Source organism: Pyxicephalus adspersus, chromosome 10, assembly GCF_032062135.1.
Source record: "Pyxicephalus adspersus chromosome 10, UCB_Pads_2.0, whole genome shotgun sequence".
NCBI lineage: Eukaryota > Metazoa > Chordata > Amphibia > Anura > Pyxicephalidae > Pyxicephalus > Pyxicephalus adspersus.
In genome coordinates, this window is record NC_092867.1 from 15,019,652 (window position 1) to 15,044,733 (window position 25,082).

General features: G+C 36.1%; 1 protein-coding gene across 1 annotated transcript in view; it reads right to left on the reverse strand.

Annotated features, from left to right (window-relative positions):
• Positions 1–2,692: 2,692 nt before the first annotated feature.
• Positions 2,693–25,082, reverse strand: part of TCERG1L (transcription elongation regulator 1 like) — a gene marked incomplete at its 5' end in the record, with an annotated part of 86,928 nt that continues 64,538 nt past the window's right edge. Inside the window, 6 exon segments of the mRNA XM_072424302.1 lie at positions 2,693–3,695; positions 4,678–4,796; positions 5,875–5,964; positions 7,049–7,178; positions 15,123–15,192; positions 16,766–16,920. Coding sequence (XP_072280403.1) covers position 3,695; positions 4,678–4,796; positions 5,875–5,964; positions 7,049–7,178; positions 15,123–15,192; positions 16,766–16,920 — 565 coding nt within the window. The 3' untranslated portion in view covers positions 2,693–3,694.

Below are 25,082 nucleotides of genomic sequence, written 5' to 3' on the forward strand. Positions count from 1 at the left end.
TAATGAAAATGAAGGAGAAGAGAGCGCAGCAGGGTGCCGCTCGGTCGTTCTCCCCCTACCTCTCTATAGAGCAGAACAGTGCTGTATGTACAGCACTGGTTCATGCATCGTGCAGTCCTTAGTCAATGGAAAGGATCGTGAAAGATCCTTTCCAACGACAATAATTGCAAGTGTTTACCCAGCTTTACTTTACATGTCTGACACCCATGTTTTTGGGTCTGCCCCTTGACCCGCCCTCTGTAATTTGGCATTGGTGTTACTATTGCCTGGTCTTGGTCCAGTCTTACCTCAATGGGTACTTGGTCTTTTGTGAGTCATTTCCCTTTAGATGCCATCCTTTGCTCACTTACGGGGGGCAACCAAGTGCTGAGACGAAGTGACTAGCCTTCTGAGAGAGGATAAATTATAAATAATGTGTACTGTGCAGACTGAAGGAATAATGTCTGAATAAGCACGGGTGCCTCTTAATAACCTTGTATCTTAAAAATACCCTGGTGCCGCACAAATTAGAATCCAGAATTTATATTTACCTGTAGCAGCATGTGGTATTAAATCTGTGAGCATCAAATCATTTAAAAAGGGGCTCCTAAAGCAGTATTGTTTCAGCTCCAATCAACTTCACTCCACTCATCCCTATTGTACCAACAAAAAGGGCCTGCAGGAGGTCGGATCCCTTTACTTGTATCGGAGGCATGATATAGCTCCAGAAGTTTACATTTTGACAATTGTATTTCACTGGCTGCTTTCAATGGACTGTCAATTTTTTGCCATGCCATTATTAAAATAGACAAAAATATAATTTTTATCGGTCATTCAAACACAGAGGAAAAACACTAGTCATTTATTTACCTGTTATCTCCTAGGTTAGTGGTGTGTCTGTTGTGTCTACAAGATAAATTCTGCAGGGTTCCCTCTATCTAGGCTCTAAGGAAATGTGGCATTTTATATAAATTTTGTGATAAGATAAGAACGTATTTTGTAGCACAGGGCAACCTGTGAACATTTAAACCTTGTAGACTTTAACTTTTATTATTTTCATGCAAAATTCAACATAAAATATGTTCTAGATTTTCTAAGTACCTTCTTTTTTGTTGAGGTGATCGTGAGCTGTACTGGGGTTTCAGGCAGAGTAGCAGGAATGGTTAGGCTTTCTGGTGCTACCATTACTGCATGGCAAATACAAAAACAATAAATATGGAATATATGTATTGTGGTTTTGTGTAAATATGCCAATCTATGATCATTTCGTGCCCTCCTTCCCACACCTGTTAGGGTGGGAGTGATCTGAATAAAAGAAAGTTGTAGTTGTTATGCCCTGATGGGCAATTGGAGAGAAAGCAGCTGTATACAAAATATAAAATCATTCTATATGCATCAAGTCCATAAGGAAGTCTGGTTAATATGAGCTAGCAATGGTCATGTAACAATCTGATTGGTTGAAATTAGTGTATAATTGTAACTACAAATATCATGGAAATGAGTGCTGACACTGACATTTTTTTGGATATGCATATAAAAGAGCTAGCTTTCTCCCTGCCAAGCTATATGAAAATGATAATATGATAATGAACACTCCCTGGGATAAACCGAGTCGTGTGATCATGCTTTGGTCCTGTTGCTGTTTTGGACCATTATACGCATTCAATAAAAATAGGTACCAACTTTTATTTAAGCAGTGCCTTCCACCATACTTCTACCTTGTTACAGGCAGTAGCTAGAATTGATAGAGGGCTAATAATACTCTAAATAATTGCATGTTGCATACTCCAATTATTTAATGAGACAACATATCAATTCTGAATAAGCAATGGGGCAGTTGAGGCAGTGGGAGGAGAAGCAGGAAGACCTGCATAGGGAGGTGCATCAGGGGGAGGAAGTGGGAATAGGGGCAGTGGGAAGTGCAGCATGGGTAATGGAAGAAGGTACAGCAGGGGGAAGTGATAAAAAGTAAAGCAAGTCAAGTCGGATGCAGTAAGGGCAGTGAGCAGAAATACAGAAGAGACAGGGGGATGAGTTGCAGAAGGGTAAGTGGGCATTGAGACGAGGTAGAGCAGGGGCAATGAGGGGAGGTAGAACAGGAGCAGCGAAAAGTGGTTCTGCAGGGGCAGTAGGACGCAGTACAGAGCAGACAGTGGGATGAGTTGCAGATGGGCAAATAAAAGGCTGTACCGCAAGGGCAGTGACAAGAGGTGCTGCAGGGGCCTTGAGATGAGGGATAGCAGGGGCAATAGGGGAAGGTACTGCAGGGGCAGAAAAGGAGGTACAGCAGGGGCAATAAGAGGAGTTGCAGCAAGGGCAGTTTAAAGAGGTACTGCAGGGGCAGTAGGAGGAAGTACAGAAAAGACAGAGGGATGAGTTGCAGAAGGGGGAAGTAAATAGCTGTACCACAAGGGCAGTAACAGGAGGTGCTGCAGGGGCTGTGAGATGAGGTACAGCTGGGGCAGAGAAAGGAGGTACAACAGGGGCAATAGGAGGAGTTGCAGCAAGGGCAGCATAAAGAGGTACTGCAGTGGGTGGAGTTGCAGCAGAGGAAGTAAAAGGAGGTACTGCAACAGCAGTGACAGGAAGTGCTGCAGGGGCAGTAAGAGGAGTAGCAGTAGTTAGAGAAGTACTGGGCTGAAGAGGAAGAAGCATTTGGGGTAGTGGGAAAATAATCAACTGTCGAGGAGAAGCAGTGCATGAGATTGATGAGTAGCTGTATTAGTAGAAATGCAGATAAAATTGAGATTATAAACAGAGGAAGAAAAATATCTAATTATCATAGAACACATAAAACTCTGCAGCCCGGACATGATTTTGTTAAAATATTTATTAGTTAAAAAAAAAGGTTTAATTATTCTGTGTATACAAAGTCCATGAGAAAAATCCCATGCATACTGTAGGTGTACAATAAAAAAAAACTTTTCATTTTAATGGCTTTACAAAATAACTCAGTAACTTTGATGAACAAGTTACATGTTTTATGCGTCAGAGCAAGTACAGAGTGACAGCTGTCTCTACGTCTTTGTGCTAATGACAGTTTAACATAGTCACACTTTCACAAGAAAATTAATCATCATTTCATCACTCAGACAATGACATATCATCATCAATAGAGCATTTTACCTTTCAAGAAATACAGTTTACGTGTGTCTTACTGGGAATGTGCTTTACAAAAATAAACATAAATTAATAAAATATATAGGAATTGAAATGTACAAAAAAGTTGTAACGTAATAAGCTTATATTGTCACTTTCTTTTAACTTTATACATTGTGCATCATAACAGTAATTTGCATAATCAAAACAACTAAATACAGAACTTACATCATAATGGCAAATAGAGAGACACTGACCATGACTTATAAAAAATAGCTTCAATATGAAACATTATTTCTTCGAGAATTTCACTTCTGTTTATTTTGAGAGATACCCTTTATAAACTAGGCAGGTTAGGTCACCAGAAATGTACTGTCCATTTGACATTTTCTCCATCTGATAAATGATAAAGAAAATACTTCCCTTTGTCTGCAATGTACAATGTTGTATAGCAGCCATTCTATCTCATTTTTCTTAGTCGCAGTCTGTTTTCTTTGTCCCTTTTTTTTAGCGAATTTATAAATTGGTTGAAAAAATGTTCCTGATCTTTCTTTTTCTGCACCTCACGGAATCGTTGATCTCTTCCATATTTCTCTGCAAATTCCTTAAAGGTGGTTCTGAGAAGGAAAAAAAATGGATAAATATTTCACAGAAAACCCCAACTTATCAGGTACACTGGGAAAAGCTGCAGCGAGGGTGACCATATTTTTAGTTATTTTAAAACTGAATGCCAGGTGCATGCAAAAGGCATGAATTTATTACATTTTATTATATTTTTTAGGTATATCAAAAGTATTCTTGAAATCCCCAGCACATCTGAAATTAGGAGAAAGTAGAGATAAGCTTATCGTTGTGCAGTGTAGTTCTTCAGCATCCAATCAAATGCTGGGGGAGGGACAAGACCTCCAAATATTCCTTAATGCTTTTTTTTTTTTATAATTGAATCAAAAAGTTTAAATTGCAATTGATATAATGATATTAGGTGGGAAAACATTTATACCAGAACTATATTTATTGGTTGCCAAAGGAGGGGGGAAGCTGATGGTTTGGAAAATAGATTACCACCAAAAAAGGTTCCATTTAAGGAGGCAATCTTTTCTACTAAACCACCAGATTGTTTTTTTTGGAAAACATTTATAGGCAGATTATATATATATATATATATATATATATATCAGATATCAGCAGATCAGATAATATTTGTACTGTAATTAAAATCAATAATGCACAGCCCCACAGTGTAGCAGATAACAAACTACACATAGAAACATGGGTTTAAAACCGAAATTACTTACAGATAACACTCTATGATCTCTTTTACATCTTTATCTAAAAATATAGATAAATATATAACAAATATAACATTATATAAAATATAATAATACATAAAAATACTATACAATACTTTTATCATATGTATTAAAAAAAAACTCAACTAGAACAATATAAATGCATTTATCTTTTGCATTCTTTTCTACCTGTTCCACGCTGTATCCACTACTCTCTCCAGCAATAATGTTAAAAATATTAAATAAAATTGGCATGAAAGTACAAGAACTATAATAAAGTTAGATATTCTTTGAGTGCTGATTACAATACCATGGAGACAGCTTGGATTCTTCAAGAAGCTTTTTAAATTCTTCTTTGGCAAGCATTAATTTACTCCTTTTTTCTTTATATTCTTCCTTGATTCGTGTCTTTACAAACTGCTCAAAGACCTGAAAGTGAAACATACCATGAAATGAATATCCATCTTGTACTGGTCTGACCTCTGCAAAGTAAATTCTGATTTTGATTTCCACACTTTAGACTTATTCCTTAATGGAAAACTAGAATGGGTTTCTTTTAAGTGTAGACAGCTTTAAAATGTCTTTCATTTATAAATGTTGGAATTGACTATTTAAATCAGGTTTTGGTGCCTGCTTTTAAATCAAAGGACTTTATAAGAAAAATGTTATACTTCTTTTTTCCAGAAAGCAGAATTTCGTAACCTTGATGAAGAGAGTCACTGCAATCTATGAAATAGGTTGGCTTGTCCTTTACTTTTTATGATGAAACTTATATACTTGGTAAATCAACTATTGGTGTAACCTGCTCCTTTCATACCCATGGGATGGTACTGGAATGCAGAGTCACAGACCAGTGATAGAACCTTTATAGCACCTGGTAGGGACAGGACATGTGTTAGCCAACCTGTGATGACTAAGTGCTAATCAAGCCCCTGTGAGGATATAAAGCTTTTTAAAAGTGATATAAATGTATCACTATCAGAACTGTTTAAATAATAAATGAAACCAATTTCATAAGATAAACAAAAACTACATGAGGAGGTCATACATGGAATCAATGTAGAGCCTGGACTGAGTTACTTTTCATATTTAGCTCCAGGTAAAAAGAAAGTAGGAGTTCTCCCTGATAAAGGGCTTTTGGGAAAACCTGGTGTTGGATGTCCTGAAGCCAACCTAGGAAGAGCCAAAAGTGTTTGCTTGGCCACCTGGTCTTGGTCCAGGTCTTCATCTAGGCTGGGAGCCCCATGTTGTCAATAAAAGCAATTAAGCTGAAGGTCTGCCCAAATGCAGAAGGAAACTGGGCTTCAGGACGATTGCCGACGATTACTGGCTGTTCTGTACCAAGAACTGTAGCTTGTTTTCTGTTGTATAGTGAAGGATCAAGGGGTAGTCATCTGGCACCATTTGTTTGGTCTACTTCATATCATATTGGCCAGAATGTGCAAAGAACATATATATACATATATAAACTGCATATATTTGATAGCGTAATCATTTGAGAACACACCTGTTTCCGTTCCTCAGAGTTTAGTAAGAGATATCGAGGATCAAATACGATTTTATGCAGCTCTTTTTCCCATGTGGAGAAGGCGGACACCTGTGGAGCATTGACAAAAATCTGAGTTCTTATTCACCCTATTCTAATAATGAGAATGTACAAAGTTCATCCTGCTATTATTTTTCTATACTTTCATGATGTTCAAACTATCTAATTAAAACATTCCTTGCTGAGGATCCCTTTGAGTTGCTTATATGACTTTGTTAGAGAAACATAAATATTTCAGAACAAAGTAAAAAGTCTGCTTTTCGAAGCACTTTCAGAATTTTTGCAAAACTGATTATTTTTATCAGTTTACGGGATTGTTTATTTTTATGGAGATGCTGGTTACTCTAACTGGAGAGCCATGTATAGTTCTGGGTTAAGCGGTCCCCAGCTTTACTAATAAAATGTTATGCAGTAAATAGGTAAAATATTAATAATAATAAAAATGTTAAAAATTTACATAGGGAGCCAAATATAGTTGGTAATTTATTTGCTAGAATACAAAGGAGAGCAGAGTTAGCCCTCAAATTACTTTATCAACATTACTAGATTCAAGCCAACGGTGCCCAGGAAAAAAAAATCAGAAAATATCATGAGTTTGGCCTTTATTTCGAATTTGGCTTATATATCAGTAGTTTGGAATTAAAGGCGATAAAAAATGCATTGTATGGGTGACGTTGTGATTTAATGGCTAGCACTCTGGCCTTTGTAGCACTTAGATACCAAATTTGAATCTCACCAAGGACTCTATCAGCATGGAATTTCCTCCAACATCCTAAAAACATGCAGTTAGGTAATGAGCCTCTCCTCAAAAACTGACTAAAAACTGGACATTTATGATATACTGTATGCATTGTGGAAATTCTCCGCAGATCTCCCCACAAAAAAAAGTTTCCTCTGTTTTAGAAAAAAATCTCTATGGGGGGAATTTTTACTAATTGTACACAGAAAGCAAAAATTTACCTGGTAAGGATTTTGATCTTAAAAAATGGGATTTGTATAATAAATAAATGAATGCATTAAGTGCATTTTATATAGGTCTAGAGTTCAAATAAATCAGAAACAAATGATTTAATATTTTTACGATAGCATTTCTCACTTTGGTATGGTCAAATAATTATGTCCCTCTAGCTCTTACCCCCCTTTCCAGAAGCATGTTCCTGAAGCATGTCATCCTTTCATCTAAAGATGGGACTTCTTTAACCGACAGAGGCTGCTCATTTCCTTCTTCAATGCTGACATGCTCAGTTATATTTGAATCTTCAGTTCTTTAAAGATACAAAGAAAAAATGATTTTTAAACTTCTACTTTTAACAATTTGCTTTCATAAGCTTTTGCTAAAGTTGGCATAAAAATAGTACTAAAGCTCCTAAAAGCAGCATAAATCTGAAAATCCTGGAAAAATAATGAAATATACCATTTTTCAAGACCATATATTTCCAAAAAGTTTTTTACATGTGCATTTAACCTGTTTATTGCAGGGTATCTACCCTTAAAATCCTCCGTTATGTAGATATCCAAAAGCCTTATGACGGATGCTGGGTGCCACCATCTTGGATGTGATATCAGCAGCCCCATCAGACACAGAGTTGTGACATTGTAAATTATTTCCCTTCAATCCTTTACCCAGATGCTATAAAGAAGGGAGTTGTGTAGGGAGGGAAAAGGAGGGATCAAGGAACTGTGCCAGTTCTGAAAGGGCCTGACTTAGTAAAGCTCTCCAAGGCTGGAGAAACTAGAGTATCATGGGGTGATCCAGCAAACCTTTAATGGATTTTTGAAATCCACTTGATATTATTTAGACTATGTCCATGATTGAGTATCCTTGCAAGATAGAGAGGAGAGCTTAAATATATCAGACCCAAAGTATTTAAACATCTAGAACAGGAGAGGGCTATGAGGTGCAAGATGTAGGTGGTTTAACTGGGAAATGGACTTTTTCTGGGCTAGTTGAGCAAGTTCAAAGACACATTGCGGGTTACACCTAATGCAAAACATCACAATGCACTTGCAAATATACTAACATGGTACTGGCAACTCGCATGATAGATGGATAGATAGATAGATAGATACCTAATGCAAAACATCACAATGCACTTGCAAATATATTAACAATTATATTTTATTATATATTATTAATATTAATTATTAATAATATATATTAATAATATTAATATTATTATTTTATTATATTGATAAAAGAATAATGTTATATTTAGGTGGATCTTTAATTGGTTGTCTTATGGTATGATTGATAGATAGATAGATAGATAGATAGATAGATAGATAGATAGATAGATAGAGATACCCTACTACCATATCAGTAGGCGATAATTATCTGGCTGCTCCAATCCATTCTAGAGCAAATTCCATTTAGGCAATGCAAAAAAAACAAATAATGTTCATTGCCTTTCTATGAAGCATATTTGAGAATACTGCCCCTGACTTATGAAAGGATTGTTATAAAATACATGGTCTTACAATGTGTGCAATTAAACTATTATGCACCTGAGGATTGATATGGCTTTATAAATGTTTTACTCCAGCTATAAAAAGAGCAGCAAATAGATAGAAGTAAATTATTCACCGGTTTAAAAGAAGAAGCACAGAGTGAAAAATTCGCCATATACCGGAATGGACCCTCAGAGGGCCCATAACACACAGGTTTAAATTATATACTTACTTGAACACAGCTGGAAATGTCAAAATGACAAATGTTCTGCTTGTCATTCATAGGCTGCTTGAGAGCTGAGGATTACTGTATGTCGAGAAGCACTTGACTCTGTTCAAGAGCAGTGTTGCAGCTATACAGATCGGTTTGCATCAAATCCCTGCCTGCCTAATTTAAATAACAGCTGCATGGTATATAAATATATATAAATAAAACCTTTAAGGTCACATATTAATTTTTTAAAATTATTGTTTTGTTCAGGAAAAGTAAGCACTGCAAGCTGGTTTTTATACAAGGCAAAGACTAATTCAAACATGAAGTTGGGCTATCGGTAAGAGTGTTGGCTCAAGAAGCCAGGAGAGGGGGGGCCAATTTAGGCTTTGAGGAGTGATACAAATGTTCATATTCACTATGATTAAAATTAGGAAATGTTTCAAATTTCCACCATGATTTTGCCTTTTTGGACAAATGCATCGAGTAAAAGAAAAGGGGTAAATGAGTTTTGTGGGGTTTATGGTGATATAGGCTTAAGTTAGCACTATAGGGTTAGTGAGCTCATTCCAGTTATAATAGACCTACTCTTGTGATAAAAATGGCACCTAACTCGTATTGTATAAGGTTTTGAAGAGCAGAAAATTGACACCAACACTAATCATAACCTTAAGGCTTCCCAATACTAGACCTTGGCTCACTCCAATAGGTATGCTGACATGGCCAATATATAACTCATATATGATTATATATGATTCATTTTTCCTGCACTACCACCATTGATTTATTAACACTAGTACCACGCAAAAGTAGATAGCATAGCCATAAAGGCGCAGTGTGGCTGAAGGCAAAGATATAATTTTCTTTTTCTCTGTATTGGTACACCTAAAATAGAGAAGAGCGTGGCGAGCGGCAACCATATTATTGATGAGGGTACCAGTGTAGATGACCTGTAATAAGACAAGCACAATATGATAACACTGGTAGAGTGTTGGTCTCTATGTAACCATTTTTTATACAAATCTTTACCCACAGCAGGATGCATGAATGATTGTAGACCCCAGGTCAGCTTTTAGAACCTATGCCATGACATATATTGGTTAAGCAAAAAAAATAAATTTGCCACTTGTAATTCACCATATGGTTCAAGTTCCAGTTCAAGCTGGAAAAGAGCATGGAGTCAATCAAGTGTGTTGATGTGTTCATGGGCTAACAAAGAAGATCAACGGAGGAGAAGAACAACGGAGGAGAATGTCAGAAATATGAGCTCATCAGTCTACTTCTCCTCCTTCACTGTCGAGAGAAAAGTCATGTCTTCATTCTGGCTTTGCAATTCCAAAGTAGTGCCCATTTTACGTATCAATGTAAATAGATATCTAAGAAATATAAGATATCTATAGGATGTGATGTAGGATATATAAGATATAATATAGAATATACAGGATATCTATACAATATTTATGATTGGCTTTTTTAGTATATCTAATGAAAATAGAACGAAATTTAGAAAATAATTCAAATCCTTTGCAAGTGAATCACTTCTCTTGTATGCCTTGCATCTATGTATTGAACTGTTTGCTGGAGTTCTCTTTTCAGCACCCAATCTGGTATCTATGCACATTTGTCCTTACTAAAGGTTTCCCAGATCTGCAGAAAAAATAATGTGCAAATGCTGGCCAATCTAGGCAAGTTAATATACCAATATTTACTTTATAAAAACACCATTAGCACATAGGTAAAGTGAATGATTCCTGGTTGGTGAATTGGTAGTTAGCTTCTTTACTACACTGATGAATAAGGAAGCTGTCTGACTTGTCCTGGTAGTAAGCCACACCCACACAAGTTATAAAGTTTTATGGTGCAGGAATAGTTTGTTCTACCCTTGAAAAGGTTTTTTTTAATTTAATCTACAACAAGAGTTTCGCAGCCATGGCAGTTACATTGTATTGCAAAAATAAAAATGTTACTGGCAGTTCTATAAAGACAAACAAGTACCTCTGCTCAGGCTGTGTTCTTAAGATAAGTGTGATTTTATGCAGTTTAGATCAGTGAGCTCTCTAAACCAGTTTTACTATTGCAGGCGATGTGCAGCTTTAACTGCTGGTGAAGGTTTGTGATGTGGAAAGGCTCCGGTCTTTTTAATGTAATCCATAAAATGTGGTATAAAGAGGTTTAGTGGACTCTCGAGGTCCAGAGCTGGCTCCCCATTCGGTTTTTCGGAATAGCAATGAGGAATCACGCCAGCTTTGCTCTCCATATATTATTCATAGATGTGCAGCCATGAAAGAATGATACAGTCTATGATATACTGAGCCGAGATGCTGGAAACAAGCATTGTTCAACCACGGAGCCATTTATCAAATACCGCCATCACCAGAGCTCCTTACACTACAATTTATGTCCATAAAAATTGGCAAATCAATAATTCTATTTCTTTCTTTATTATTTACAATTGCTGATATACAAGGATTTCCCCAGGAAATACAAATAAGCCATCTGACTTCTGATGTACAGTACAAAACCGCACAAGACGTTTTAGTTCCTAAATAGCCAGTTCCAGATTTGCATAATTAAAGGCATATTGTCACTAGACCATTCATTGCAACAAGAAACATTCCATATGGTATGTGTGATTATGATTATATGTGCAATAAACGTGATTTACGTGTAAAAGACTCATTCATATTTACAAGCTAGGCTGCCATATTGAATTTGATGTAGGCAGCCCTATTAGATTGAAAACTTCACACAACTGACACTCTATAGCAGCGTTTTTTAAACTTTTTATCCCAGAGAAAAAAGTATTTATCAGGTCCAAGGTAACCCCTACAAAAAGTAATATTTGGGGCCAGGGAGAAGAATACCACTTACATTGCTGGTCATTAGGTTAACCAAATGGTGGCTGAGAATTCCATCTTCACAGACATGATCTAAAAAGATAATTGGCATCATGACATTTACTCTGCCAATTGGTGTTGGACCCAAAACTAGGGATGTACCGTCCAACAGAAGGTCAATCAACAACAGCTCAAGGAACCCCTAGACACCTCTATAGACACCCTGGTTGGGAATGGCTCCATAGTATTCCTTTTTGTTTCCTACTCCCCCCCCCACCCTAATGAGCTACATAAATGGATAATTGGTTATATAGAGAGGTGAGAAAAAGGATGTAGACAGTACAGAAAGAGAAGAAAGCTCTGACATTTACAATGAGAGTGGCTGTGCTAGGTAGCTGTGGTAATGAATGATAAAATACTGTCATTGCATTTTCGGCAACAGGGTCTCTTTAAAGTGAACCTGTACTTTTCCTGTACAAAAATCAAAATGTTTACTTTGATCCTACCACACATATTACATCTCATTCACTCCTACAACTCTCTGTTCGTCTGACATTAGCAGGAGAAGCCAGGGAGAGTCAAGGCTTACATATGGATGTGGATTCTCCCCAGGTACCATGTATTTTCGCCTGTTGAGTGAACAAAGCAATGGAGATAAAAAAGTAAAGATGAGACATGCTTCTAGAGAGGGGAGCTTAACACAAATGTTGACCCTAAACTCAAGGAGGAGATGAATCAGCCACTTTGGGATCCTTACAGCTTGACATACCTTCTCTGACACGGAGAGAATAAAACTGAAGAACAGTACACACACCTAACCCTGAAAACCAATGCTATTGTAAAAGACCAAAAAATAAAATCTAATGTTTTAGAAATGAACATTCTTGATTGGTTCCCTTTAAAGATATTCCATGCAAGGAAAGCTGGTAGGGATATCAACAGCACGGCTTTGGGCAAAGATGTTTCATCCATTTACAGACTATACAAATCAAGTCTTCATTTATTTGTTCACAGCATCTAATTAAGAAGTCCATTAGAACATTAGTGTCACATAGATGCTTGATTTAATGCAAGTGAGATTAATTACTTGCTTCTGCTTGAATGATAAATGACAGCACAAGAAAAATGGAGGGAAGTGACTGTTTAATGAAGTAACATAGAGTACTCCTGCAAGAACTCTTACATATTGTACACCTATGAAAGAGCATTATAGGGGCTATCGGAAGAAGGAACGAGGAGATGGGGTGTGGCAGGTAGCGGTCATCCAAAAACTTTTAAACTTTATACAGCTGCTTCCATTTTATTATATAGAGTTGGCTAATCCATCCCAGTGGATCTTACTTGTTATTGGAGAAAAATGCAAGCAGGTGTTTTTTTATTGCAGAAGAGACGGGTGATATCTCTTCTGTAAAAAAACAAACTTACATGCCTGTCTATAGTTTTCTATTTAATGTACTCTGAGCTGTGAATGAGCATACCTGGCTGGCAAGAACAAATTAACTCATGTGCAGGAGTTACGCCATCATGGATGACTAAAGCTCCCAATCCAGGAAAGGACCTAAGCGAAAATGTTAGCACTGACAAGGAGCAAGGATAGGTGGCCTTAGTTAAATAATTCAGAATGGACAGGTAAGTTTGTTTTATTGCAGAAGAGGTATAGCCTGTCTCTTCCGCAATAAAGAACCTGTCTGCTTGCAAATTGTTTTGATATAGTTCCACTTTAAAGTGCATATATCCACCCCTTCCCCCCAAACCAACATGCAAATTATATTTGGAACTAAATCCCATTTTCTTTACATAACTTTTGCATAGGCACTTTTTGGGATCTATTGCCTATTATAGAATAGTGAAGGGCGGTGATACCTCTGGGTCCTCATCTGAAATCATCCAACAGTAAGACAAATTGTCAAAAGAGGTTCTGCTATAGATACATATTCAGTTTAGTGAAGCAACTCCAAAATAGTTAATAATAGTTAATAATTAATAGTTATTAGTTAATATTCTGGTAAAGGATTGAAAACATTTACTAGCAAATAGCAAAGGTTCTTGAAGAAATCCATTCCAGCTTTGCTGAATTGTCCAGCTTTACTGATGAACGTATATCCTCTCCAGCTTTGGACAGCTTTAATAAATCTTCTCTTTTTAAATGGGGGTTCAATAACTGAATAGCCTCTGTGAGTATTTAGAAAGTAAATTTTCTGGAGAACCTCTGTCCCAAAAATATTTCAAATGTCTAATTATTATGATAATTGAAGAATATATTTGTAGAAGAGTCTTTAAATAATGGATGGTTGAACACCCAGAATCCTGGCAAACCTTTTGCTATTTAGTTATTATCTGCTCAATAATTATGAACTCATTAAAGGAAGCACTTGCTGAGAGACACGTGGAGCTACCACTGCAGTCCTTTCTTCTACAAATGCCAGTTGCCAGGCAGTCAACCTCACCCTCCCACTCCAGTATTTCTGAACAAAAGACTTGCAACAAGTTACATGCCGTAAATAAATTGGAGCCTCTATTTTCATTTTAACAGGGATTTCTTTCAGTGATCATATGACCATACATCATTTTTAGGGGTTCTATTTCAGTAAGAAAATCAGAAACTTGGCAGAATAGAGTGATAAATGTCCTGACAGGTAAAAGACTTCACATAATAATATGTTTTCAACTGTTTGATTTACAATCTAGCCCCAGTTCACTTTTGAAGAGAGGGTAGGGAGTAGTAAAATTGATTCATTATATACTATGTAAACCGAGATTTAGTTCACTGCTTAAAATTGCATTCAAAAAAGAATCATGGTTTATACTCAGATTACATCAGTGCATGTGCGATGCCTCATGAAAAGTACACAACAAACTCTTGTTATCAGACACATAAGTTTGTTACACAGTTTAAATAAATACACAGCTCCATCTACTGGTGGCCAACAACAATGCAGATCATTTAGATTTTTTAGGATAAGAACAATAACCCATCACAACTCAAAAGTATTGATTTTAAATTATTTTTGAAACTTTTAGCAAATCAATTGCCAAAAGGCAGAAAGGACAGGCAATATCACATCTGCAACAAATCACACTTTGTCATTCTAGCATGGACAATCAAGATGAATGAACACCTGGAACCCAGAAACAGACTGGGAGAAAATGGTGTCACCCTCAACATAGAACATGATCGGACAGGTAGGTTAAATATTATGCAGAAAAAACAACACCTGAAATAAAGGACCTGCCTGCTCACAACTTTTTTTAAATGTTAACTTTAGTTCCACTTTACCATGTAAAAGGGGGATCGAAGATATGCAGATTGGGATTATATATGTGATTTTCAAAAAAATAAATGATTTAAAAAATACCATACAGCAGATGTATTTATTCACATTAATTTCATTGACATTGCTATGGATTACTATACTCCAGGTTTATACTCGAGTCAAAGCATTTACCTGTATTTTCAGGTAAAAATACCTCAGTTTATATTTGCTAAGCCTATATTCAAGTATATACAGTATACAAAAAGGCAACCAACAATATTCAAACGTTTAGCCAATCATTGGTAAAATGTAGTGATACTTCTTTAGTCAATGACACTTGATTGGCTGCTATGAATTACTGCATTTTTCAGTATTATCACCATACTTTGTGCTGCCTTACTGAATAAGTATTACAAGGGTAGAAAAGTACAGTACTGCTGGCACAGGATCTCTACTCACTTATTTCTCTTAATTTTGGCGCTATGTTCATCATTAGGATCTTCTGGGACAAGTCCATCTCTTTTAGTAGCTGGTGGAAGACAACAACACAAAAAAAGTTCCTTAATCTAAAATGAACATAACATTTAAATACCCAAATGAACACCCTTAATGACAATTTTATGTTCCTCTTTGGAAGCCAAGTATTTCCATCCCAGTAGAGAAAGCACTAATTCTAATCTTAGGGCCTGATACAAAATACCTAATGAACTCATAAGTTTTAAGAATACAAAGCCTCGGTTCAGTCTGGAGATGATCCATGTGTTAAATTGATTTAGACTGCTGGCAGGTAACTTCCTATTCAATCAGATCTGCTGCAGCACTACAAAAAGCTTTTTAATATTTCTAATTTTTTTTCTTCCAAAACCGATGAGCTGCTTAAGAGGATACAAGCAATGCAATTAAAGTCAGGATAAACTGGCATGAAAGTTGTGAATGGTCAGTGCACACAATATTGTTGTTATAGTGTACAAAGATGATTGTTAACCCCATCAGATACCGGTGTATTCCCCTTGTTAAAGAGCAAGAAATAAGCCAGTTTTGACTAACTGGTTGTAACTTGGCCTGATTGACATCCACCAGCCCTAGAATCCACAATGATTTGTGCAAGCTTTGGTCTGGGAGTTCGAAGTGATGAGAGTTCGAGGTTTATTTTATTAACATAGGTGAAACAAATAGGCTGAGTATTGTATAGCTGTAGCTAGAATACCTAACATTTATTGTAATACATATTTTACTGATCACAGTGTTACCTGCAAATCACTAAGAGGGTCCACCATCAGTATAGTAGATCTTGCCTGAAACTGTAAGGTGCCAATAGCTATTGTTAGTCCAAGGAAGAAGCAGTATTATCTTCCATGGCTAGGAACAAAGGCAGGTCTTCTTATTTAATAGTAATAAGTATGTTCTATTATAAAGATTGAGGACTCAAAGAGTGACATGGAGATCCACAGCTCTCTTCAGGTTCCCACATTTTATAACAAGGTCAAAACTCAAGAAGTTCCAATGCTGCATAGGGTAATGCAATGCCATACCCCACGGTGAAAAATAACAAATCTTCCCAAGAAACTGAAGCCAGGAAGAGGTTTATAGTCCCATAGTATCCACTCATTAGGCCATTTATCTCATCTCTAGTATCTTTATCCTCACAAAACTACTCACAAAAAGAATATAAGTGGAGCCTGTGTAATAAGAGACCAATGGTTGCCCTATTTACCTTTATATTATGCAAAAACAGGTTTGTATAGCTTAACTTTCAGGTAATATTACTAAGGGGTTGTTTTGTAAAGCAGTTAACCTGATTTTCATGGAAATATTTAGAATTATTTAGTGGTGGATTCTCCACCAGGGAATGTTTTTATGAAAGTCAGATTTACTGCTTTATGAACGTGTTAATTTTTATAAGCATTAAAAAGACCATTGTTCCTCTTTAAATACTAGATATATATTCTCATGTAAGGAATAAGACATTATCAATTCAAAACTCATCTGCATGGTAAAGAAAGGCTTCCAATTCATTAATATCTCATTTTGTTAGAGATACCATCACGACATTTCATGCATACAGAATAAAGTAGAATGCAGTAATCACAGAGTTGAATTACTTGGAGGAGATTCCAATTTGCGTTTATGGGGTGGGTCCTCAATTATTCTGTTGATATCCACACGATTCTTCAGATCGATTGGCTTGTCCCATACTGACAACTGGATTGTTGGGTTGAAGAAAAAGACTTTGTCATCTCTGGTCCATACGACACACCTGCAAACGCAACGGCAAGAAAATCAAAGACATTTTATGTGACCTAAACAAACCTTTATTGAATCTGCTGTAATTTACAATAAGTACATCATTTTTTCAAATGGTTCTAATCACAAAAAAATATAAAAATGCATACTTTTATATTAAAATACAGCGTGGGAAAGATACTTACTGACCAAATGACAGCTGGTTTTAGGTGAATAGAAATGAAATGAAAAAACAGATGGCTCACATTTGAGTAATTTTTTCCTATTATCTATTCAGGTGTTGTTTTCATATATAAAGCTAACTTTATACTAGTAGACAAATGTTGTCCTAATATAAAATAAATATGAGACCAAAAGTTTCATATTATGATCTTGATCCATATAATATAAACTAAAACTGATTTCATATTGGTATTTTTAGGCAGTGAGACATATCACATATTTCATCTGTTTAATACCTTCATGTAAAAATTTATATTAAATTCTCATTATTTCCGCCAGTGTCTTTGTAACTCCAGAGTTTCCTGTCACTAACCATGAGCTGCAATGTCATAGTATTGTTGTCACCCACCATGTCCACTCCTAAAAGGTTTCTATATATGAACTATGGGTTATATGGGCTATCTTAGAACATGTCCTCTTCATTTAAGGAGCATTGTGCACAGCTGATCATGAAGATGTAAAAGTCACAAGCCCACTTCTAAATGTACAAAGCATAAGGTATGTTTGGGCATTTTTGCTTTTATTAATGCCAATTGGTCTACAAAGTTCAACTTCCTCTAATACTTACTTTTTTAAGGTCATACATAATAGTAAGCCGAATTTGCCATTTATGCAACAAGTGAACAAAGCAGTACCTTTAAATTTTTCTTGGTATATTCAGATCCATGTTCTATCCCAATTACATGCAGTCCATGCAGATAAAACAACACTGATGTGAAAATTTTTGTTGCAAAGTTTTTGTCGTAGTCAACTGACAGGACCTCCATCTTCGTTTCTACCCACGATTTATATTTCATGATCAGTAGCAATATAATTTTGGAGGTTCTCATTAGAAGATTTCCATCGCCTCCTATTTTGGTGACAATTGGAAAATTTTTGGATTGCCCATTGCTTCCACTTTCAATAACAGTGATCATCCAGGACTTTTAGGTGGTGAACCACCCAACAGTTTTGGCAATAGATACAATAAATTGAAAGTAATATTATGTATCATTGAACTTCCAGGAATATTGTAACATGTCTCAGTCTTATCTACATCAATTTATTAATCCCTAAGACCATGTTTACCTCTATTTGTTGGAGTAAAGTACCTGTTATTCCAATGCAGGTAAATGCACCATATATGAACAGAGTGATGTGCAAATGGACCCCAAAGTAAACCAAATGAATGAATCTGGATGAATCAAACAAAGTTTGATTATGTGAGCTTTGAGACTCCAACCCAGCTATTTGTTGCACCTGTACCAGCACTCCATAACCAGTCCACAGACAAAGCACCGGGTGGAGTAAATATATGTGTCTGTGAGCTATGTTATTAAACAGAACAGAAAGCAATTATGATGCATTGTAAATTATGCAGATCCCAGTTAGTACCCATAATGCTATCATGCAAGCGTACATCAACACCATATTTCATGAGCACAGCATGTTTATAAGATTCTCTAACGCAAGGTGATAGGTATCTCTGCAAGAGGATAATTTCTCTGTGAGAATCCTTGCTGCCAATTTCTCTATAAATCCTTGGTGAGATGGAATTGTTTCTTAAATAAGCATTGACTGTTTTGTTATTGTAACGGGAATTGTTCTTTACAAGCGAGCAATCAGATTAGTAACTGTTGAGAAATTCACTATACAGAGCCAGTTCAAGGGAGGCCCTTGTGTTTAAAGGTAAAGGATTAGAGCTTCTTATCATTTAGTAATCATTTGAAAAGAACGGGATCACCTCCCAAAACTAGTAACATTTTGGATGGGCTCTGGAGGATTATGGTTTTCCTGTTCTTTCTGATCTCAGACTTTTGCCAAGCAATAAAATATAACTATAACCTCCAACTAAAAATCTGCTGCACCATCTAAATATAGGTGGATCTGCATTTACAATTTTCTCAAAGTCTCTGCGCAATGTCACCTAGAACTTTAAATGGCTTCTTTTCAGCAAAATATACACTGACTGGCCAAAAAAGGTTTAATATTTTATTGGACCTCATTTTAGCTTTGATTATGGCACACAATCTCCACATTTGATTGATTTTATACAATGTCACAAAATTTACTTCTAACCAGAGCTGCATTCATTTTTTGCCATAATTTTGTATTGATATGGGGAGAATCAAACTGCTGAATAAAATCTTCTCCAGTACATCTCTATAGCATTAACACTTGAACTGGTGGTGGCCAATCCTTGTGTGAAAATGATGTTTCATGCTCTCTAAACCGATAGTATGAGCCCAATGAATCCTGGCATTGACATCTTAGAATATGCCCATGCCATCAGGGAAGAAAAAAACATTAATGGAAAAACTTTGGACACAAAACTTTGCTGAACCAAGACTTGGCAAACTGATGCAACCCCAGATCTTAACACTGCCCCCACCAACCAGGTAATGTATAGTATCGGAACACTTACTTCCTTGAGTGCCATTGGAAGTCTAATATATATAGGGGATCACCAGTCACAAGAAAAAGAGTTCATGATCGGCTGGCTGTAGCATGGCTACCCAAGGTCAAGAAAAGAAAGGTACATGTCAGGTTTCAGCATTTTGAACCTGTCAGGAGTTGATTTTATTTGTGGGTCAAAATCAATTGTCAATTAAAAAGGAACTAAACTCAAAATTGCCTAAAACAAAAAAATCTAAATCAAAATCAAATGTCAATTAAAGAGGAACTAAACTCAAAATTGCCTAAAACAAAAAAATTGGATCGGTCTGGAGGTCTCTTACATCAGGTCCCCTATCGTTCCGCTATCAGACTTCATGCGCCGCCATCTTCGCCTCTTCTTCCTGGTTCTTCTTCCTACGTCACCCAGGAGTGAGATCATGTGACGTAGGTTGGAAAAAAACTTGCCGTGAGATTTCAAGGCAAATTTTTATCCTATCACGAAAAGGCTTCTTCTGCGCATGCCTGAGATGTTCGGGCATGCGCAGAAGGAGCACCCAAGAGCCTCCTGGGATCCGAGACATATGTATCCCAAGGGCTTTGCGCTCCTATTTATTCTAGCAGCCTAGGTGACCGAGAATTAGGGGGCGGTGCTGCACCATTTTTTTTTTTTAAAAAGGGTGTTGCATTTAAAAAAAAAACCTAAACAAACAGAATTTGTACCTTACATAAAAGGGTTCTCTACCTTTATATGTAAAGTGAAATTTCTGAGTTTTGGTATGCTTTAGGCAACCATTACATGTCCTTGTTATTTAAAAAAAAAATATGTCTCCACTCCCGCCTTGATATATTGACTGGCTTACCTAAACATGGTATATAATAGCAGTTCAGGTCTGTGTGCCATAGCAGGTTAATTAACAGAAAATTGTTGCTAGGCTATTCAATCTTCCCAGAACATTATAACTTATTTTACACATGTTATTTCCATGTAAAAGACTACTGCAGGGTGCCACCATCTTGATATCAGACTAAGAGCTTTCAATGAAGTGAAACTCTTCAGCAACCTCTCTCAATCTTTTTACCACTGATGAATCCTTAAAATATATTTTAGGTATCAGGAAAGCCTCTCTAAACAAATCTTATTATGGAAAGTAGGAAAAAAGCATTGGTAGCCATTGAAAAGAATGCCCCTTAAAGTTGTGGCTACAATTCCACCTTCATAGACAACTTAAAAGATCATTGATCTCTTGCAGCAGGCCCTTTCAACCCAAGAATTATGCAGACATCATCAAATATGAGGTCAATCAGCAACAATTGAAGGAACTGTGGAGAAACTCTGGTTGAGAATAGCTGCTCCACCGTATTTCCCTTCTCTACTTCTTAAAACAGGTTATGTAGGTAGATGAGGAACCAGTGAGCGTGGAGGAAAGGGGGTTCTTTTAGGGAAATTACACTTTCTGCATTACGTCACGTCTTTAGCAGGTTTACAGAAGGATTGCAAGCCAATAAATACTGATTTGTAAGAAGGAAAATGCTAATACTTAATTTTGCTGGTTTCACATGCCTTATTTAAGGTTCTCAATTGGGTTTCTTTAGGATCTTGTATAAGAATTAATATCAATAATAATTGATAATACGAGTATGTAGCAGTTGTCTCTGGCAATATTATAAAGTCCGGTATACAACCAGAATTGCACAAACAGCATAACATGTTTTCCATCTTTATTTACTATTCATAAGGGATCATGATTCAGCATTATAGGTGTACATTGTGTATTGTGTACATTGTATAGGAATGTTTATGGAGTTTCTTTACTATTGGAAGCTTTCCTCTCCATCAAATTTATTTAAAAACTGCCAACTACTTTGCTTGGGTCTTATCATTTAAATCCAACCCTGAATGGTGGTTTAAAGTTTACCAAAATCAGTAACTTAGTAAAATCAGGTAGTTCTGAGAGACGGCGCTTATGCTTCTTGTCAGGGAAGCATTTATTATCCCAGCTGTACAACACGTTTTTATGATGTCTCTGCAGGGCAATTTTTTACTTCGGCATAAATTCGGCTACAAAATTCACAGGCACATTAAATTTAAATGCAAATCCAACTTTATTATCAGACCTGTCATAAAAAATGCTTTAGTAGTTTCCAACTTGACAAAAATATGAACTCTTTGTTAAATATAGGTATAGTTTGTTGTGATTGCTTTATATAAATATGTGTCATGCTAGCAGGATCATCAGGGTCTTGCAATACTTAAAATAATGTGGCAGATAATTCACTTTATTTTAATCAATAATGTTTCTTGCAAATTATTTTCCAGTAATCAGGTCAATAAATCATCATGACTTGGCAGAATGCCATGGAGTTCCCAAAATGTGCAGGTAAGGCTGCAGATCTATTATCTTATTTTTAAACTAAGCCTATGGTGACATTATTGGCCACTAGCTGATCATACCTGTGGCAATTTTCACAATTTCTCAAGTATTTGAAACCTTGAAAAGTCAGTATTGGGCATTTTGAGCCCTATTATAGTTTATTGAAAGATAAAACCAAAATGTGAAAAAATGTGGTAATTTTGTTAAAGGCGACTAGAGTTCTCTACCACAATAAACCAAGGCAAGGTTGATCTCATTTACTTGAAATGGATCAAAATAATCAATGTGTGTCTTTAATTGCTTTGTAAAAAAATGTAATCAAATTTTCAAACATTCTACCAGACGGATATTGATCAGGCCAGTTTAAGACTAGCAAACTGCCTAGAGATATAGGAAGGAATCATATAGATGTATGGACCTCTGATCTGCTCCAACTGGTCAACAATTCTGACTGGCATTCATGGGAAGGGATGGAAGACAACATTTTGAAAATAAATATTAGAATAGTCAAAGTCCTTTTATCAGATGTGTGTTGTATTTTGCTACTTTTAATGTCTACTTTGAATCCTCTGCCAAAAAAAAAAGTCCAAAGGATCAAGACCGGTTAAATAATGAGGAAAAATGTGAATGTACTCAGGTGCAAACAATAGTCTTCCAGTGACATAAAGGGTTTTATTTGTCATAACAATGAATAAACAAGCAATGGAAAAAAGGGTAAAGGCAGCAGATGTGCCCAGGTGGGAAACAATGCGAAAACAAAGACCTTCACTTAATCACTTAATCTTAATGTGTAAGACTAACACTGTGGTCAGCAATTGAGATTCAAAATGTTACCCCAGGGATCACAATTGTCCTCTATAGGTTTGACGATGTGCCAGCATTGCAACAGAAATGCTGCTAGCAAGTATAGTTGGATAATGACAGGGGAGTTCTCTACTCCTTTTTTTACTACCCATACACTAGAACAGTACCACCATAGAATACTTTGGACCAATATTAATGTGATCCTAGAGTTCAGTTAAAAAGTTTTGAGCTTGTGGCATTGAATAAAGCCGATAATATCCTATTTCTTTTGGATGCAGATTATTTAGTAATATGTAGGCATTTATTTCATCTAGCAGAAAAACTGCCCATCAACAAAAATCAGAAATTTAATTTCAATTAAACTTAATTTCATCATCTGCCACGTTTAAAAGTGACAACTAAAACCTAAAGCAATTACTCCTTTCACTAACTGAAAAGCGTGACTTGAATGGATTGAATGTCTAGGTGTATAATGACTTATCCTTACAGGAATAGAAATTTTCATAGAGGGGGATGATAAATGATCAGCTCAATGTATGTAAAGACATAAATAAAGACTTAAAAAGAGGAAAAATCCTACCCTACTCTATCTGAAACTTAAAAAAGTATTGATCAGAGTTAGAAATAAGCTATTGGTCACACAAATTGTCACACAGGTATCTACATTCTTCTTACAGGTGTGACTGAGACTACCGATACCAAAACATTAGCTTTACATCCAAGCAATCAGCAATCTTGAAAAATGAGTTCAGCAATGGCAGCTTTTAATATCTTTTAGTGGTAGGTTAGTTTTAACATTTTTATTAAGGACAGATTACTAACTAAAACTGTAAATTTTCCTTTTTTTTATTTTTTTTTCCTAAAGCCAATCTTCAATAACATTTCCCTAACATTGCACAATATAATGAGAAAATAAAAAAAAAAAAGACTGAAACAAAGATTAAATATTCCCCTATACTTTTTCCCCCAAACTGGGATTGATAAACTATTAACACTGCCTGAAGTGTTAATAATGTTTGTGTGTTCTTGCCCTAATAGCCCCCTAAAATTGTGTTCTGCTGTCTCACAACTAATTGAAAGTGAAATGTATGCAACCCATTGAGGTCACGGACAGTGGTACAAATGTGACAGTTTTTGGTCTTTCAAAACGTATCCAAAACTAAAAGTTAGAGTTGCCATTTAAGTGATAATTACAGTTACCAGAAAGAGACTGTACAACAATAACCAAAATTTAGAATTAATCATGTAAACAGTTTGTAATCAGTCACTGTAATAATTACTCCAAGGTTAATAATACAATAATAATTCTAATTATGTGTGCAATGGAAACAATTTATAGTAATGTTGCCTTGCAGTTTTCTTTTTTTGCAGTAGCATCTACTAAGCCGAGGGTCTTTAATTCCAGTCCTCCAGAGCCACGATCCATAAGCATTTCTAGTGTTTCCTACCAAAGTCCAGCTTATATGTGGCCCCTGAGAACTGACATTCCTTGTACTTATGGTTACATGTCACAGACGATCTCCCTGTAATTAATGATCCAATACTTGATCTGTTTTCTGTCATAAAGGATTGCAATGTGTATAATGGCTTTGTTTGTTTTTTTGGAACCTACAAAAGCTGTATGTTACATGAAATGAGCTTCATTTCTTGTTCCTGATCCAAAAAATTATGGAACATTACCTTTCCTCTGAACAGTATATCAAACACAACAACCATTTCACTTTGAGCAAATTTAAACCAGAATTGTGTGTTTTGCTTGCAGGTCTCCTTTGATGATTACCTTTAGTTTTCGTAAACTCTACATTTAACTAAGAAACAGAATAGAAAGACATCTGCCATTATCATTCACCCAATAATATGACATGGAAATATGTGTGAAAACAAATGTCAGAGCTTACATTTTAAAGGGCCTGGAGGAGAGGTCTGAGTTGCCCACATTAGCTAAGCAGGAGCTTTATAATTCCTTTTTACTGCAAATTATTAGATTAATCTGTTACCTGTAGCCAATAAAGAGTTTTTGTCTTTGCATGGTATCTTACATGATGAGATCCAATGTGTATCAGACACGTAGCTTTCCCTGGTCATCTGACATGACACATATTACATATGGCTGCCTAAACAGATTCTAATGACAATTAGTGGATAAATGATAGCCAAGGCTGAATTTCGGAAAAGCCAACATGAGCCTCTGCTTACCCCGTTTCGCCGATTATAAGGCACTGTCTTATATTTGTTGAAATGCCAAAATATGCCCCAGGTCTTATTTTTAGGGGATGTCTTATTTTTCCATGAAGAAGACTACAGTACACATTTATTGTTGAAAATCACTCATGATCACTCATGTGCCATTGATTGTCCCCTTCTGATCACTCATGTGCCATTGATTGTCCCCTTCTGATCA